Source organism: Spea bombifrons, chromosome 6 (assembly GCF_027358695.1).
Source record: "Spea bombifrons isolate aSpeBom1 chromosome 6, aSpeBom1.2.pri, whole genome shotgun sequence".
NCBI classification, from domain to species: Eukaryota; Metazoa; Chordata; class Amphibia; order Anura; family Pelobatidae; genus Spea; species Spea bombifrons.
Genome location: NC_071092.1, coordinates 30887840 through 30904709, shown reverse-complemented (window position 1 = coordinate 30904709; position 16870 = coordinate 30887840). Strand labels below are relative to the sequence as shown.

At 41.9% G+C, this 16870-nt stretch overlaps 1 protein-coding gene and 2 long non-coding RNA genes across 8 annotated transcripts; 1 reads left to right on the top strand and 2 right to left on the bottom strand.

The window, feature by feature from the left end:
* The first annotated feature begins 1937 nt into the window (after window positions 1-1937).
* Window positions 1938-9088, top strand: LOC128500012 (uncharacterized). The gene is made up of 2 exons (XR_008354865.1): window positions 1938-2713; window positions 8454-9088. It is a non-coding gene; the product is annotated as an uncharacterized LOC128500012 (long non-coding RNA).
* LOC128500013 (uncharacterized) lies at window positions 8358-10856 on the bottom strand. Of its 2 annotated transcripts, none has more exons than XR_008354867.1 (4): window positions 9797-10856; window positions 9562-9671; window positions 8932-9037; window positions 8358-8492 (listed from the first exon to the last, which is right to left on the bottom strand). It is a non-coding gene; the product is annotated as an uncharacterized LOC128500013 (long non-coding RNA). The 2 variants fall into 2 exon arrangements; XR_008354866.1 differs by having other exon boundaries at window positions 8978-9037; window positions 9797-10848.
* A 548-nt stretch (window positions 10857-11404) lies between these two features.
* On the bottom strand, window positions 11405-15528 carry LOC128500030 (ATP-binding cassette sub-family D member 3-like). 5 transcript variants are annotated; one of them, XR_008354874.1, is made up of 5 exons: window positions 15249-15523; window positions 13751-13851; window positions 13023-13070; window positions 11716-11863; window positions 11405-11444 (listed from the first exon to the last, which is right to left on the bottom strand). XR_008354874.1 is itself a non-coding variant. In XM_053469042.1 (5 exons), the coding sequence occupies exons 1-4, from the start codon at window positions 15255-15257 to the stop codon at window positions 11741-11743; spliced, it is 285 nt and encodes a 94-aa protein (XP_053325017.1). In that variant the 5' UTR covers window positions 15258-15528; the 3' UTR covers window positions 11405-11444; window positions 11720-11740. The 5 variants fall into 5 exon arrangements, 2 of the variants coding, with proteins under 2 accessions (XP_053325017.1, XP_053325016.1); XM_053469042.1 differs by having other exon boundaries at window positions 11720-11863; window positions 13751-13855; window positions 15249-15528; XM_053469041.1 differs by having other exon boundaries at window positions 13751-13855; window positions 15249-15524.
* Between the last annotated feature and the right edge of the window lie 1342 nt (window positions 15529-16870).

Here is a 16870-nt window from a genome sequence, read left to right as displayed (position 1 = left end):
AACATTATGAAAACTGATAACTGGTTTCGCTTAATTAGTTATATTATAACATACATTACACATAACACCCTACGCTTCATTAGGTTAACATTATGAAAACTGATAACTGGTTTCGCTTTATCGCTTTATCAGTTATATTATAACATACATAACACATAACACCCTCAGCTTCATTAGGTTAACTGCAGCTCTAGTCTTATTATCATGAAGCCCAATGGAGTGATCCAGCTGATTATTGCTGTGGTTGCTTATAGCGATTAGACCATTTTTCAGCCAGCAGCAAAAATAAAAAAAATAAAAAAAGGAATATGATACGTTTGGCGTCCAAGTCCTGCAGTAACTGCGCTAACTATGGCTGTATAAAATAGTTTTGCGTGTTTGGGTTTATCTTCAGCTTCGTAGTTGGCACAGGACCACAAAACCGAACGTTCAAGCGAACGCAAATGCAGACTATTATTATTATTTACTGTTTTATATAGCACCATCAAATTCCGGAGCGCTGTACAATGGGTAGACAAGACATAGCAAGTAGTATGTAACATAACACATTGACTTACAGAGACAACAGGTGAGTAGAGCCCTGCTCAAAGGAGCTTACAATCTAGAGGGTGTATTACACAATAGTTAAAAGGTGCCATTGTAAGGGATAGACTAGCCCCGCTAGTGTAAGTATTGCGAGGAGGGGTGAGCTAAGGGAATATGGGGGGTGTTAATGTGCAATATTTTAAGCGTCCTTAAAGAAGTGGCCCTTGAGGGATCTTTTGAAGGACCGAAGGCAGTGGGGCGAAGGATAGACCGGGGGAGGGCATTCAAGAGGATAGGAGCAGCCCTGGAGAAATCTCGTAAGCGTGCATGACAGCTAGAAATCAGAGGAGAGGATAGAAGGAGATCGTTGGATGAGCGGAGAGACCGGTGTCGAGTGTATTTAGAGATGAGCGAGGAGATGTAGGGAGGGGAAATGCTGTGAAGGGCTTTGAAAGAAAGAGTGAGGATTTTGAATGAATCCTGAATCACACGGGCAGCCAGTGAAGAGACTGACAGAGGGGAGAGACGTTAGTAAAGCGACGGGAAAGGAAGATGAGTCTGGCAGCAGCATTCATGGTGGATTGTAGAGAGGTCAGACGGTTAAGAGGGAGACCAGCTATAACAGACAGAATAACAGTAGTCAAGACGGGAGATGATCAGGGCATGGACAAGAGCCTTAGTGGCATGCTGTGTTAGGAAGGGACGGGTGCAGGCAGTGTTTTTAAGATGGAGACGACAGACTGAATGTGGGGGGTGAACGGAAGGTCGGAGTCAAGGGTGACACCAAGACAGCGTGCATGAGTAGACGGGGAGATGATGGCACCATTAGCAACTAGGGAAATTGATGGGGGAATCTTAGCATTGGAGGGAGGAAAGATGAGAAGTTCTGTTTCAAAAAATGTGCAGATATCCAGGAAGGGACAGATGCAAGGCAGTTAGTTACACGAGCTAAGACAGAGGGAGAGAGATCAGGGGATAATAGATAGATAGATCAGGGTGTCATCAGCATACGGGTGGTATTGAAAGCCAAAGGATGAGATCAGTTTGCCAAGGGAGGAAGTGTAAAGAGAGAAAAGAAGGGGCCCTAGAACAAAGCCTTGGAAGAAGTTCTGAAGGTTAATAGAGCTGACGTCTCTGGTTAGGCGGGGTTGGGGTGCAAGGGAGTGAGTAGGAGGCAAGGTTAGAGAGCAGGAAAGGAAGTGGTGGTCAGAGAGGGGGAAAGGGGAATTAGAAAGGTTAGAGAGAGAGCACGTGCTAGAGAAAAGGTCCAGGGTGTGACCATCCTCATGAGTAGGGGAGTTAATATGTTGTTGGAGATCAAAAGAGGAGGTAATAGAAAGGCATTTTGAAGCCATGGGACTCAATGAGGTGTCAACTGGGATGTCGAAATCCCCAAGGACAACAGAAGGAATATCAGAGGAGAGGAAGAGAGAAGTGATTGAGAAATATGTTAGCCGGGCCAGGGGCGGTATATAACAGCAACGCGTATGGAGATGGGATGAAATAGTCGGATAGCATGGACTTCGAATGAAGAGAAAGAGAGTGATGGGGCAGAGGGAATAGGTTGAAAAGTACACGTAGGGGAGAGTATGAAGCCTACCCCCCTCTCCCTCCACCCTTCCTGTCATCAGGTCTGGGAGTGTGAGTGAGGTGTAGGCCACCATAGGAGAGAGCAACGGGAGAGGCAGTGTTAGAAGGGCATAGCCAGGTCTCAGTTAGAGCGAGAAGGTGTAAGGAACTAGAGATAAAGTGATCATGTAGGGCTGTTTGTTTGTTACAGACAGAGCACGCATTCCAGAGCGCAAGGGTAAATGGGGGAAGGAGGAGCGGCAGGGTATGTGGGAGATTATTGATTTCTGGAATGTTGACTGGGAGAGGATGGGGGAGAGATCACCTAAGGAGGTCCAGGGTTTGGGGAAATATCCCCAGCTGCTAAACAAATAGTAGAAGAGAAAGCGAGAGGAGGTGGGAATAGGACCTGTGCGAACGGAGAGATTGCTGGGAGTGAGGGGAGGTGGGGGAAAGGGAGGAGGTGACGTTGAAAAGTGCTTGGGATGAGAGAAGGGGAGAAGAAAGTAGTCATGGTGCAATACAGACATAGTGTGGGGTTGCAGGTGGCTGGAGAGAGATAATGATTTTACTAACAACAGAGGAAAGAGAAAAGTGGAACAAGAGGATTGTGAACACGGTATGTGAAGGAAAATGGTGATGGGAATGGAATGGAGGTGGGGGGAAACACAAAAAGCAGTAGGCAGCACTTGACAGTTCAGTGGAATATTGATTGTGGGGAGTCTCCCAGGTCTTCTCTGTCCTTCCTTGTTGTCCTCCTTGGTGAACTCCCAGATAGTGGCATTTAGTAAAAATTGGCACTTGGATTGAAAGTGGCACATTCATTAAGATTTAAAAAAGAGGGTACTTAACCTTAGGGGGCAGCGGCAGCTGCTCTCCTCCACTGCAGTCCAATCACTTTCCACGGGTTAGCTGCGTGAAATCAGGTGAAGCACTTTGCACACGCGCACACAATGTTCGCAGAGTTGGGGCTGGGGCAGTAAGTATATCACATGACAGGAGATATAGAATGCACAGAAAATAGCTGGTGAGGGGGGAAATGCAAATAAGGGGATTCTGCTATTGCAGGGGGGGTCACAATAAACATTTAACCCCTTAAGGACAATGGGCTGTCCTTAAACCCAATAAAAACAATGCATTGTGAGCCTGTACATGTACGGGCTTTGGCATGAAGGGGTTAGAGAGACCTCTCAGTTATCACATGCATTGATGGCTAATGTCCCTTTAACACATTTTTTTTGGCATTTCTCTTACATTTAAGCTTTCTATGAACCGCTTAGGCTACTGACTTAATTCCCTCCAAGCAGACTTTTACTCGCCCATCCCCTTTTTTTTCTCCGCTCTTGTGTCTTTAACCCCTTCGTGACAAAGGCTGATTTTACTTTTTGTACCCTTCGTGACAGTGGCCGTTTTAACATTTCTGTTATGGCGGACGTTGATGCCCCGGGGAGGGGCCAGACATGGCCCCTAGTGCCGATCGCGGCGTTGCTGAATGCCTCGAAGTCGAGGCATCACAGCAACAACGTTTGGGTGCAGAAAGCGAACGTAGATCGCTTTCTGCACCCGTTTAAAATCATGACGGTCCTGGCACGTCAATTGTCACTAACCTGATGGATAGGGAAGGCTTCCCCAAGCGCAGACCTGTATACAGCTGCCCCTGGCATTCTCTTCTTGGATAACTGATGCAGGATACCGTGACGTGATAATACACCCCGGGTGATGAGCCCAGCGAGAAGAGATTTAGGCCAGCAGAACAGTATCCTAGTAGCCAATACATATCTCCACTTTCATGCCACTTCATGGGTTGTATTTTGACAAATAAGGTGTATGAGTTTCTATGGGTAATGTATTAGTTGCCATCAAGTTGAAGTAAAAAAAAAAAAAAAAAAGGGTGTGTTATTAAAAAAAATGTATAATAAGGTATCGGAATGGTCTTACTTACACTCCTTCCGTCATTGCGGCCGCTGTAATCAGTCGTTTTAAGTAACAGTGATTTTGAACACAGGCCCAGATCTAAGATGCTGGCGTGCAAGCAGCTCTTCTGACGAGGGTACCGGTTTCCATGCGGTCTGCTTCTCCAGACGTGTTTTTTTTTTTTTTTTGTCCGTTCACATCCAACCCTCATGTTTGTATTATATCGGAAGGTTTAAAGCCACTAAGCGGTGTAGACAATTTGTGTTTTTATCATTATTAACCCACAACAACCTGTTTATTTAAATAAGCGAGAGGTACGGGGAACATTTGAAGAGAATACATCAATGTGTTGCCCACAAAGTATTAGAATCGGATATTGTGTAAGTGAGATTCCCACTACAAGAAGTGCATCATTGCATAGTATGGAACGTAAGGAAATGCGAGTAAAATTAATGGGTCACCAACAATGGTCACTTGTAGTAATTTGAGGCTAGCATACATCTACGTAAAGGGAACACAAAGTTACAATTGACCAGGGAATTAGCTCATTGGAAATATATCTATTTCTGACGAGGCACTGAATCTCTCTATTAGCTTTCCGACCAGAGAAACTTGAATACATTTGAAGATGAAAAGGAGGACCCGAGTGCTCTGTGTGGAAAAACAAAACTGACATCAAATTATGAAAAGCCCAAAGTGCTTACTTTGCATCGAACCCGATCCGTAGCTACTCGACTAGGAAGTCATATTTATTGATGCGTCTGTTTAACTTCTTTAGTTCATAATATTCCACATATAATTTAAACGAATTGTGGCAGATGTTTGGATTTCAGTTATGTAGACTATTTTAGTGATCAGTCATAGAAGTCATTCCCCCCCCCCAGCACATAAATTGGAGAATTTATGGTATTTCAGAAATCACTACTTGTGAAATGTCTGTGTGATTTTGCAACGTATAATACTTCATTGCAGATTTCCATGGGATAATGATTAAGTATCCTATTACAGTGGGAAGGTAGGAGTGTATACTAGGGCATTACTCATAGGATTTCATCCATGTAGTTTATGCAAGTTTACAGCTACCCGCTTCCTTCCCGGTATAATATAGTGGTGGAGTATTCAGGAGAAAAATTTTTTTTGCACATTTTAACTACCTTGGATGCTTTATAAATATCCACGGTGACACAGGTTACTTGAAAAGGTTTTAGCAACGATTGGGGGGGGGAAACAGACCAAGGACTGTTTAAGGTCTGAGTCTCTACATCGCATGGCATAGGAAGTTTTCTATGGCCGCTGGTTAGATCCAACCGTACGGATTTGTTCCAGCGAATGCAGTAAGTTTGTGGATCAAACTTTACCCAGAATGTTTACCATTTGCCAGGATGACATTAAGCACAGTAGAGTAGAGACTTTGGGGAAGGATTTACACACATTCAATTTATTGCATACTTAGTGCATGCCTTCATCAAGCACATTTCTGTGTTACACGATTTGCTCAAACCCCCCCCCCCAAAAAAAACACATATCTACAATACATGGTTTACATTCCAGTAGGGACTGCTCCATTTAACAATGTAAAAAGTCATCCTACTAGTTTAAATTAATAGATTTTAAATCTTACTGGGAAGTGTATAAAATTTGACGACGTATGAATTCAGTCCAACCGGCACACCTAGTGAGACATACAAACCTGTCAACTGGCTCTATTTAGAGCCAAGTGCCAACGCTCAGGGATTTTACGGAGCACGCCGAGTATTTATGATACTCAACTGATTAGTCAGGCGCAAAAATAAAAAGTGAATCTTTGGACTCAAAAATAAAAAAAAACAAAAATTGAACCGGAGATTCATTTGAAAGGAAAACCGTTACAGTTGATGCAATGCCCCAGCGTACGTATCCCATCAGAGCCAGGGGATTAGGGGATCCTCTAGTCTAGCCAGCGGTATCTAGTGCAAAACAAGAAGTGACACAGTCATCTACGATCCTACGGCCATTCTTTGGTCAAAAAAAAATAAAAAAATTATAGCATTCGCTTCGGAACTAAACTTCAAAGAAAACGGGAGACACCTTTCTCCTAGCTAGAAAAGTTACAGTAGTTGATTTCTACCATATAAACCAACTTCACTTATTTATACCCTGAACTTTCAATGTTAGAGTAGTATTGGTGTTGATTATTAAACGGATAAGTGCACAATTGCCAGTTTTCTAAATTGCACATGAAAAAAAAGGCTGCATTATATTTCGCCACAAGTTACTTTCGATTTCCGGTGTACCCTGATATTTATCAGCATAAAACACTTAAGAGCTGAATTCAATGGCGTCATCTGTGATCTGCTTGAACTCAGTTTCCTCTGCTGTCCATGTGGAGGTAGTACTGCAAGAGAGGGGAAACATGAATCAGTGACTTCAATATTACTAAGCAAAATAATAAAAAGGTCGTTCTAATGTTAGAAACACCAGGAAACTAGGAGAGGTGAGCTAAGAGAATATGGGGGGGGGTGTTAATGTGCAATATAAGCGTCCTTAAAGAAGCGGGGAAGAGGGATTTTTTGAAGGATCGAAGGCAGGGAGGAGAGACGGATAGACTGGGGGAGGGCATTCCAGAGGATAGGGGCAGCCCTGGAGAAATCTTGTAAGCGTGCATGAGAGCTAGAAATCAGAGGAGAGGATAGAAGGAGATCATTGGATGAGCAGAGAGAGCGGCGTGGACTGTATTTAGAGATGAATGAGGAGATGTAGGGAGAGCAACCGCTGTGAAGGGCTTTGAAGGTAAGAGTGAGGATTTTGAAATGAATCCTGAGGCGCACAGGCAGCCAGTGAAGAGACTGACAGAGGGGAGAGATGTAAGTAAAGCGATGGGAGAGGAAGATAAGTCTGGCAGCAGCATTCATGGTGGATTGTAGAGAGGTGAGACTGTTAAGACCAGCTTAGACAGAGTTACAGTAATCAAGGTGGGAGATAATCAGGGCATGGACAAGAGCCTAATTGCCAAGCTGTGTTTGGAAGGGATGGATGCTGGCAATGTTTTTAAGAAGGGGACGACAGTTTTTAGAGACAGACTGAATGTGGGGGGGGGCGAACGAAAGGTCAGAGTCAAGGGTGACACCAAGACTGCGTGCATGAGTAGACGAGGAGATGATGGCGCCATCAACAATGAGGGAAATTGATGGGGGAGTCTTAGCATGGGAAGGAGGGATGATGAGAAGACCTGTTTTGGAGAGGTTAAGTTTCAAGAAACGTGCCAATATCCAGGTGGAGACAGATGCAAGGCAGTTAGTTACACGATCTATGACAGAGGGAGAGAGATCAGGAGAGGATAGATAGATAGATCTGGGCGTCATCAGCATACAGGTGGTATTGAAAGCCTAAGGATCAGGGCAGGGTGGTGACAGTGCAGATATGTCACCTCTGATGGTTTTAATTTTATTATCGAAGTATGTGGCAAAGTCCGATGCATTAAGGTTAGTGGAAGGGGTTGCAGGGATCGGTTGAAGCAGGGAATTGAAAGTATTAAAGAGTCGTTTAGGGTTGTAAGACAGGGAGGAGATTGAAAGCAGAGTAGTAGGAACATAGCATAACATAGCATTCATTTATAGCGCAGAAAGTCAGACATGGAATGAGGAGACTTTCGCCAACTACGTTGAGCGGTGCGGGAACATCGACGTAGGTGTTGGGTTACAGTCGTGTGCCAGGGTTGGAAGCGTGAACGTCGTGAGGAGCGAGTAGTAACTGGTGCTACATGATGGAGAGCAGATGCGAGAGTGGCGTTACAGACAGAGGTGGCGTTGTTTGGGCACGTCATGTTTGAGATAGGAGAGATAGTAAATTGATTGAGAAGTTCTGAAGGTTAATAGAGCTTAGGGCTGTGCGGAGATCTGTGAGAGCCAGGGACACCTTCATCTAATCAGTGTCCACGTCCTAAAGTTCTCTGCCTTCTCCCCACCCACCCTTACAAATGAACAACGGCGTAAAGGTAACATAACATAATGGGGAGGAATAATCATGTAGATTCAGTGAGAAGGAGAAGATGACTCCCAAGTTGGGTTTGTAACATATATGCATTGCTTATTTAATGCCTAGGCATAGTTACATTTACGTATTTAGCGTGAAGAACTATAAATGTGGGTTTAGCAAAAGGGGCACATTCACTAAGTCTCCAAGTAGTAGTAGAAATTGTAGTGTGGACAACAGGTGTTTTTGTCTAGAAGGTTAATGAAGATACACAATCTCTTGAATAAACGCATGGTCTACCTTTTCTTTTTAGGCTGGGAGCCCTTTTCATAGCATTTTCTTTAGAGATGTAGGCAATTATTATTATGATTTTTCTTTTTTTTTTTTAAATACAATAATGCAGTGCTTTCATGAAATGTTTAAAAGATTTACCTCGTGGTGCTTCCATAGGGACTTTCTGTGTGACACTGTGCTCCCTTTTCTTATCCTCTTAGGTTGGAATAGCTTTGTTCACAGTTGAAAGAGGAAACGTGCTGGAGACAACAGACGGCATTAGAAGACCAATGTATGAAAATCTGGAGTGTGTGTAAGACACCGTCTAAGCAACTGATTTTGGAACACGCGGACAGCAAAAGGTTTCCCCGATCGGATGGCTTCTGCGGATAAAATTTTGTCAACGTCAGAAAATGTCACAGAATTTATAAGGTCCACACGCTAATGACATTTCTTTATAAACGTCATAAACAATTATAAACTGCCTGCCGTCCTTTACTTAGTGTGTTTCAGTTTAGGAACTCTGGACGTATGCAGAATCCCAATCTGCACTGCTTGGGCACCGTGTCTTTAGTTTTATTATTTACTGCCACAATATTTTACAGAAGGCGTGGAAGGTCCTGCTCACTAGTGCTTATAATCCAGAGAGAAGTGTAAATCTGACAGACAAGGTTCAGTATGTAGGTGACGATAATTTACCTTTCTGCAGTGGTCATAGATATAAACCTTCTACATCCATACTAACCGCACTAGTGCACTCGTCCAAAATGGCAAACTGGGGTACATGGTAAAATTATCTTGCCATCTGGAAATAAACATAAGTTTAGCTCTCAAGTAACGAGTCTACTTAGCCAAATGAGAAGAAAAAAAAATGAATACTGAATAGTAAGGCAGGAGGAAAAGGAAAAAAAATTAAATATATATATATATATATATATATATATACATACATACATATACATGTTTTAACAACATAGCAACTAATAAAATATTCTTGCTGATTGGATAACTCTATAATAGCCACAGTGAAAAATATAAATTTCAGAAAATGTGAATTTGAAGTTAGATTACCCAGACTTGCTTTTATTATAAAGTTTTACTAAGTTTTTTTTTCATTGTTGAGCAAGTACAAATTGGAGATAGTTGGATGGATTTATTAGTGGTCAAAAACAGAATATTGAAAGTTAAATCCAATTCCTCTGTAATCCTAGTATCGCAGTGTGTCTCATCCACTGAACACACCAGCTCAGCCCATAAATGGACACATTTACAATGCTAGAAAATCAGAATTCTGTAGTCTGTAAATTAAAACCAAGATCAAATACGTACTGCCATCCTCTGCTTTTCGCCCCCACTCAGTACATCCAGTCTTGAACACTGTCCCAGCCGCCTTCACGTTCCAAACCCAGCTGCACATTGTCAAGGTATTCCTTCAATACCTGGGGAGTGAATATAAAACAAAGATGGGTAGTTAAGCCACTTAACTAAATACAGCTAAGTAAGTAATTTCAGTGTGTAAGAAAATTAGAAGAGAAGTTTCAACATACTGGACCGTTCTTCTCACCTTATCAGGAATACCTTTACGTTTCCGGTGTTCTGGAGTGTCTGGGTAAATGACTTGGTCCCGTAACGTTCCCAAAGTCATATGGTCTCTATGTAAGATATTGTGCTACAAATAAATTACTGACACCACAACTCAGGATATATTGATTCTACAAATCAAAAGGTGCTGAAATGTGATCACACTACAGGAACAGAGACAGCTGGGCAGAACATAATCAGAAGTACATAAAATATCTTCCTCGTTCAGGTTTGGTCAGACATCCACCGAATAGAGGCCACAGCTGCAGAATAAAACATATTTAGGTAAATTGCTCAAAGATTATTCTATATAAATAATATGTACATTTTTACTTCTACAATTAGACATTACCTAGGCTACTGTAATTTCATCTACATTAGGGCCGTTGTATTACGTAGCATTTACCTATGTTTTATTTTCAACATAAATACCACGCCGTCGCTATAATGCCCTTTAGGGCTGCGGCACTAAACGTTGAGGAGGTTAATTCATACAGAAATTCTAAAACATTTTTATTTTAATTATAGATACAACCGGCTGACACCGCATCACCTAATGCAATAGTAGCTCTTTTAATATATTAGTGGGAACAAATGCCATCAGAAAACCACAGCTTCATCATGTAGCAAGATACAAATCTTGCCTTACACTTCCAACCTTACATAGTTACATTAGCACAAAAACCAAGGATCTTTAAAGTACAATGTCACTACATGATATATAAACACACACCATATTAGAGGTTGCAGCTTCACCCATACTTGAAGTTTGCACCTAAGTATATTTCGAATCGGAAACAAAATTTCTAGAAATTTTCAATACCCTGAATTTTCCCAGGAATAATCCTTTAAGCATGTAAAGTGTTCCCTCTGTTATAATGTCTGCCAGCAACACTTGTCATGTGACACAAGTTTATAAACTCTCAAACATACTGGAGGCGGCAGTTATTGTCGTAACAGCAACCTTTAACAGTGGGTTCACAAGGTGAGAGAGAAAACTTATTACTACATCTCTCATTCCATAAACCGCTGTGAGATACATAACCAAGCCACGGGGAACTGAACTCTTAGGCAAGGCAAAGCATTAAACATTAAGGACGTGCTTGGCTGCAGAGTATATCATCATTTATCCCACCATTATTTCGCTCACCTCAAGGAGCTCAGCTTGAGTGCTGTTCTGATGACGTGGGGGCACATAGGGGTGAGGAACGGACGGCTGAAAACCAGGTAACCAACCACAGTCGCTAGAACTGCAATAATCAAAAAGCACACCACAGACATTAAATGCCAGCATAGACACTGACCACTTAAAATCAATAAACCGCAGGTGCAATCTACAGTCTACTTTTTACACAGCTATATGCAGATGAAGCTATCTGAGAGACCCGGGCATACAGAGCGTCTCCCACCGCCACAGCCTACCTATACCGCACAGTAAATAATAACAACGCTAAACTGTCACAATCTTCTATAGCAAACGGAAAAATATTACTAAAGTATGACATGCAAATAATTCTTGCCAGTAACATTTTCTGATGGTCTCCTGTCTGGTGCGAGTAGCCAAAAACCACCATGTTCACATTCGCATCTCTTTTATTTTTTTATTTCCATTGTAAAAGGCCATTTCTTCACTAGAAATAAATACAAAAGAGAAATGATCAGTATAATTTAATTACACATTACAGATACCAAGCTCCTAGTAAGTACAAGGTTTTTATTAATTGAGTTAACGACCATCATATTTGGCAGCAACAAGCAATGTGTAAGTGGGACATAATAGTTATATCAATTATTTCAAAATTACATTATATCAAAAATGTACTTAATACATTCAGTTTTTACAAAATTTACAAAAATAAATACAATCTGAAAATACAGGAAGCCAGAAGATCGCATACGTACCTACCTATTGATGATGAGACGGGAGTTAACATATCTGTATTTCACCTTCATACCGCTGCTCGGCTACTGTCATCTTACCAATAGGCCTTCTAAGGTGTGTAAGGAAAAGGTCAGCTACGAGTAGGGAAGCCATCATGCTGGCTGGTCCCTATATATGCATGGAAAGAAAGAAAGAAAGAAAGAAAGAAAGAAAGAAAGAAAGAAAGAAAGAAAGAAAGAAAGAGTTACTAAGGTTACTTGAAAGAATAAAAAAATAATCAACATACCATAAAAAAAAAACACCTCAACGTGTGAGGAAAGGGATTTAGGGGTAATTATTTCTGAGGATTTAAAGGTAGGTAGACAATGCAGTAGAGCAGCAGGTAATGCTAGCAGAATGCTTGGTTGTATAAGGAGAGGTATTAGCAGTAGAAAGAGGGAAGTGCTCATGCCGTTGTACTGATCACTGGTGAGATCTCACTTGGAGTATTGTGTACAGTACTGGAGACCGTATCTCCAGAAGGATATAGATATGTTGGAGAAAGTTCAGAGAAGGGCTCCTAAAATGGTTTATGGATTACAAAATAAACCTTACCAGGACAGGTTAAAGGATCTTAACCTATATAGCCTGGAAAAAAGACGGGGCAGGGGGGACATGATTTGAAACATTTCAATACTTAAAGGGAATCAACAAAGTAAAGGAAGAAAGTTTATTTAAAAGGAGAAATAAAACCGCAACAAGAGGACACAAGCATAAACTAGAGGGGCAAAGGTTTAATGGTAACATCAGAAAATATTACTTTACGGAAAGGGTAGTGGACGCATGGAATAGCCTCCCAGTGGAAGTGGTAGATGTTAATACAGTAAAGTCATTTAAGCAAGCATGGGATAGGCATAATGCCAAGCTAGATATAGGATAAGGGCAAGTACTAAAGGAGAGTACTCAGAGGTTGGGCAGACTGGATGGGCCTTCTGGTTCTTATCTGCCGTCACTTTCTATGTTTCTAAACTCTTAAAAATAATCCATGTGCGTATAATATAATTTTTTGACTCGGATGCAAGTAAAAAAAAAATATATATCAGCATGTGAAGAATGATTTGTCCTGGCTGATTTTCTACATTATGAAAAATTCAGATAACATGAGTGTGAGTGTGTGTGTGTGGGGGGGGGAACCTGGTTATATCACGATGACCACAGCAGTAATAACCACAGTCTAACTGTTCAATCTGACCGGGATTTTGGCCCTCTGCTCTTTGCACAATTGATGTAATTCATCAATATTCGTGACTTGTGTTGTTAAAGAAGCCCTAGTCATACAAAAACTTACCTGAGCATTTGTCAGCTTGACAATATACAGAACGATATCCAAAAATAGCTGAAGAAAAAAAAATAACAAATGAAACTCACAATACTATATAACAACTCTGTATACCCGCAACAATAATGGGAAATATGTATAATACAGAAGAATAGGAAAGCAAGCCACTAGTTAACGTGGAAAGACGGTATTTTGTTCAACACTGCAAAGTGCACCTTGGGTAAATCCAGACCACAATGGCAAATGATTACATGTTATTCACAAGAACAGCGTATGCATGTATGTAAATTTTATTGATAAATAACAGCATAAAAAAGGGGGAGGCATAATACGTGTAGCCAATAGATTGTCAGCTTCGGTACCAGTATATTTAATGTATGTTCATTTGTAAGTTGTATTTACTTTTACGGTACCCTATTGTAACAGCTCTACCAAATCTGTTGGTGCTATATAAAATGTAAATGTAGTCATGAAAGTACAGCAGTCTACAGACAACTTTATTGGGGTACAAAAGCTATGGATACATTTGTAAAGGAGGCCCCTGTCTGTAAATCTCACAGTGTAAGTAATATACTGGTAATATAAATGGTAGCTACATTAACTTTATAATTATTTTCCTTGTGAAAGAAATACAGTAAGAGCATAAAGGGCCATAGCCTATTTTTGAAGTACCCAGCACAAACAAAAAAAAAAGGTAACAAAACACTCACAACTAGAAGAGCCATGAGGAAACTCACCTTGCTTAAGTTTGAATACTGGTTCACCACGCTGTTACAAAACCTCTCAACATCTTGCGTGAGCAGCTGATGTGCATTTGCTATCCTGTTGTCCAAGTTGCCTATCTTAAACGTGTGGGGGGGGGAACAATCTATGTGGGGAACGTATTATACCTTGTGATATTTTATACATCTAATGGAACATTACTGAGAAAATAAGTAATTGTCTCTTAGGCTCAAAACCAGTTTATATCACCACGATCACAGCAACAATACCCACAGTCAAACTCTTCAAGTAGTTATCAATCTGGCCGAGATTTTGTTCACCGGCTCATTGTAGAATTGATGTAATTCATCAGTGTTTGTGGCTTGAAGTCCTAGTCATACAAAAACATACCCGAGCCCCAATAGCACTTACCAGCTTGATGATATACAGAGACATGATCCTACAGAACAACAGTAGCTGCTAGACACGAGAAATCCATCTTGTATGTCCAGTTATTTAGCCTTGTTCAAGACTATGTTAGCTGTAGCTAAAGTTTCCACACACACACACACATATATATATATATATAAATATACACACACACACACACAGCTACAGTTTTTACCATCATTAAACCATGACAAAAATTGCCCATAGATCCTGCTTTGCATAAACTTGTTTTTGGAGATATGGGGTTTAAAAATAAGAGCCAGTCAAGAACCCTGGCAAAAGGTGGCAAACCCAGCAGAACAGATCTCTGCCTTGTAGGCCTCTATTTTTTTTCTCTTAGACAGCATGTCATGACCTACATGTACTTCCCAAAAGGGAGGAGGAATAACTTAAGGTGAGATGATTCAGGTCAACATGGCTACTCCTACACATATTATATATATATACATATGTGTGTATATACACACACACACATACATACACATACACACACACACACATATATATATATATATACACACACACACACACACACACACATATATATATATACACACACACATATATATACATATACACACACACATACACATATATATACATATACACACACACATACACATATATATACATATACACACACACACACACATATATATACATATACACACACACACACATATATATACATATACACACACACACATATATATACATATACACACACACACATATATATATATATATATAAACACTTAAATGCAACATTCTCACTAAGCTCCTGGGCTTACAAACTCAGCGTCTCCTTGGCACAGATAAAATAAAGTTAATAAACGGACAGGCTGATTTAAGAGACGTGTATCTTCACTCATGACATGCCACAGAGGGCAAAAGAAGAAAACAAACATAAAACAAACGTTTTAGCTTACTATAATAACTAGAAAAGCATCTGGCAGCGAGCGGCTCTTGAAAATAGTATCTGGTCGTGTGATATAGCCACTACCAAGCACACATGTCTTAGCATATCCCCCAATGTCTAAACTTTCGATTAAGTAGAAAAAAAGGCAACACAAGAATGCTTACGGCAGGCATGGCGGCTATAAAGTTGAAGAGGCCTCTCTTAAAATCGTTTCTGCTGCGGCTGATGATCGCACTGCAAACCACCACATGTATGTATGTTACAGCGCACTTTCCACAGAGGCAACAGATATTTGAGAAAATCAGTGAAATGCAATATCCTTATACTATGCTTTTGATGGATGCAGAACGGATTTAATATAAAGGCCATGTGGTAGAAACCCAATGCTGCACAGGCAGCAGGCAGTTACGTGACAGTCAAAACCAAGAGCTCACCAGCGGAATGGCAGCTATATGGCGCCAAACCGGAAGTGGGGCACGAAACCGGAAGTGACCATCATCCTAATGCGCATGCGCAGAACGGAGCTGACAGAAACCGGAAGTGGGGCATGAAACCGGAAGTGGGGCATGAAACCGGAAGTGGGGCACGAAACCGGAAGTGCCCAACCTCTTACTGCGCATGCGCAAAACAAGAAGTCCGCGCATGCGCAGAACGGACCTGACCGAAACCGGAAGTGGGGCATGAAACCGGAAGTGGGCACCTCCTACTGCGCATGCGCAAAACCGGAAGTCCGCGCATGCGCAGAACGGACTTGGCCGAAACCGGAAGTGGGGCATGAAACCGGAAGTGGGGCACCTCCTACTGCGCATGCGCAAAACCGGAAGTCCGCGCATGCGCAGAACGGACTTGGCCGAAACCGGAAGTGGGGCATGAAACCGGAAGTGGGGCACCTCCTACTGCGCATGCGCAAAACCGGAAGTCCGCGCATGCGCAGAACGGACTTGGCCGAAACCGGAAGTGGGGCATGAAACCGGAAGTGGGGCACCTCCTACTGCGCATGCGCAGAACCGGAAGTCCGCGCATGCGCAGAACGGACTTGGCCGAAACCGGAAGTGGGCACGAAACCGGAAGTGGGGCATGAAACCGGAAGTGGGGCACATCCTACTGCGCATGCGCAAACCAGGAAATCGGCGCATGCGCAGAACGGACCTGGGCGAAACCGGAAGTGGCCGCGAAACCGGAAGTAGCAGGCGAATTACACAGGAGTGGTGTCAGGTCACCAGAGAACAGGACTGGACAGCGGTCAGGTCGATGATTACAGCCAGATAACTGAAATAGGATTGGGTTTCTTGCCACCACTTTTAACAACAGATAAAGAGTCAGATTACGGAGTTGAAAGTCAATAAAAAGGAAGCCATGAGCAGCGTAAGCGTAAGGTGCATGCGTGAGGTCTTACACGGCTATTACTGCTGGGCGTTAATTAGCACCATGTACTACAAAGAAATTGAATATGAATCAGCGCCGTCCGGAATTCAAAAACCTGCAGAGTTTCCAATGGAAGCAGAGACTTACGGATAAACACATATAATATGTGTTAACTCCTTAATTCCCTCTTTAGGGATTTGAGAGGTAGGCAGTGGTTCATTTTTGGTTTCAGATCCACATTGAGGACAGAATAGACTGTCCTTAAGTGTAGACGGGATAAAATGTGTAATAATAGTAATGGAGATCTGTGTAGGGAGAGGAACAACCCAGGGCCACCATAGAGCCGTCTCTATTTAGAATGATTATAATGCTAGGAGGGTACAGGTAGGCATTTTCATTATGCGGTGCTGGCAAGCGTTAC

Bases quoted from the DNA above. Each gene is read 5' to 3' on its own strand.
- LOC128500030 (XM_053469042.1), bottom strand. The intron at 13,071-13,750 runs GTGAGTTTCCTC...TTTTTTCTTCAG, and splicing joins AGTATTCAAACTTAAGCAAG to CTATTTTTGGATATCGTTCT. The intron at 11,864-13,022 runs GTAAGTTTTTGT...ATGCATATATAG, and splicing joins TCAAGCTGACAAATGCTCAG to GGACCAGCCAGCATGATGGC.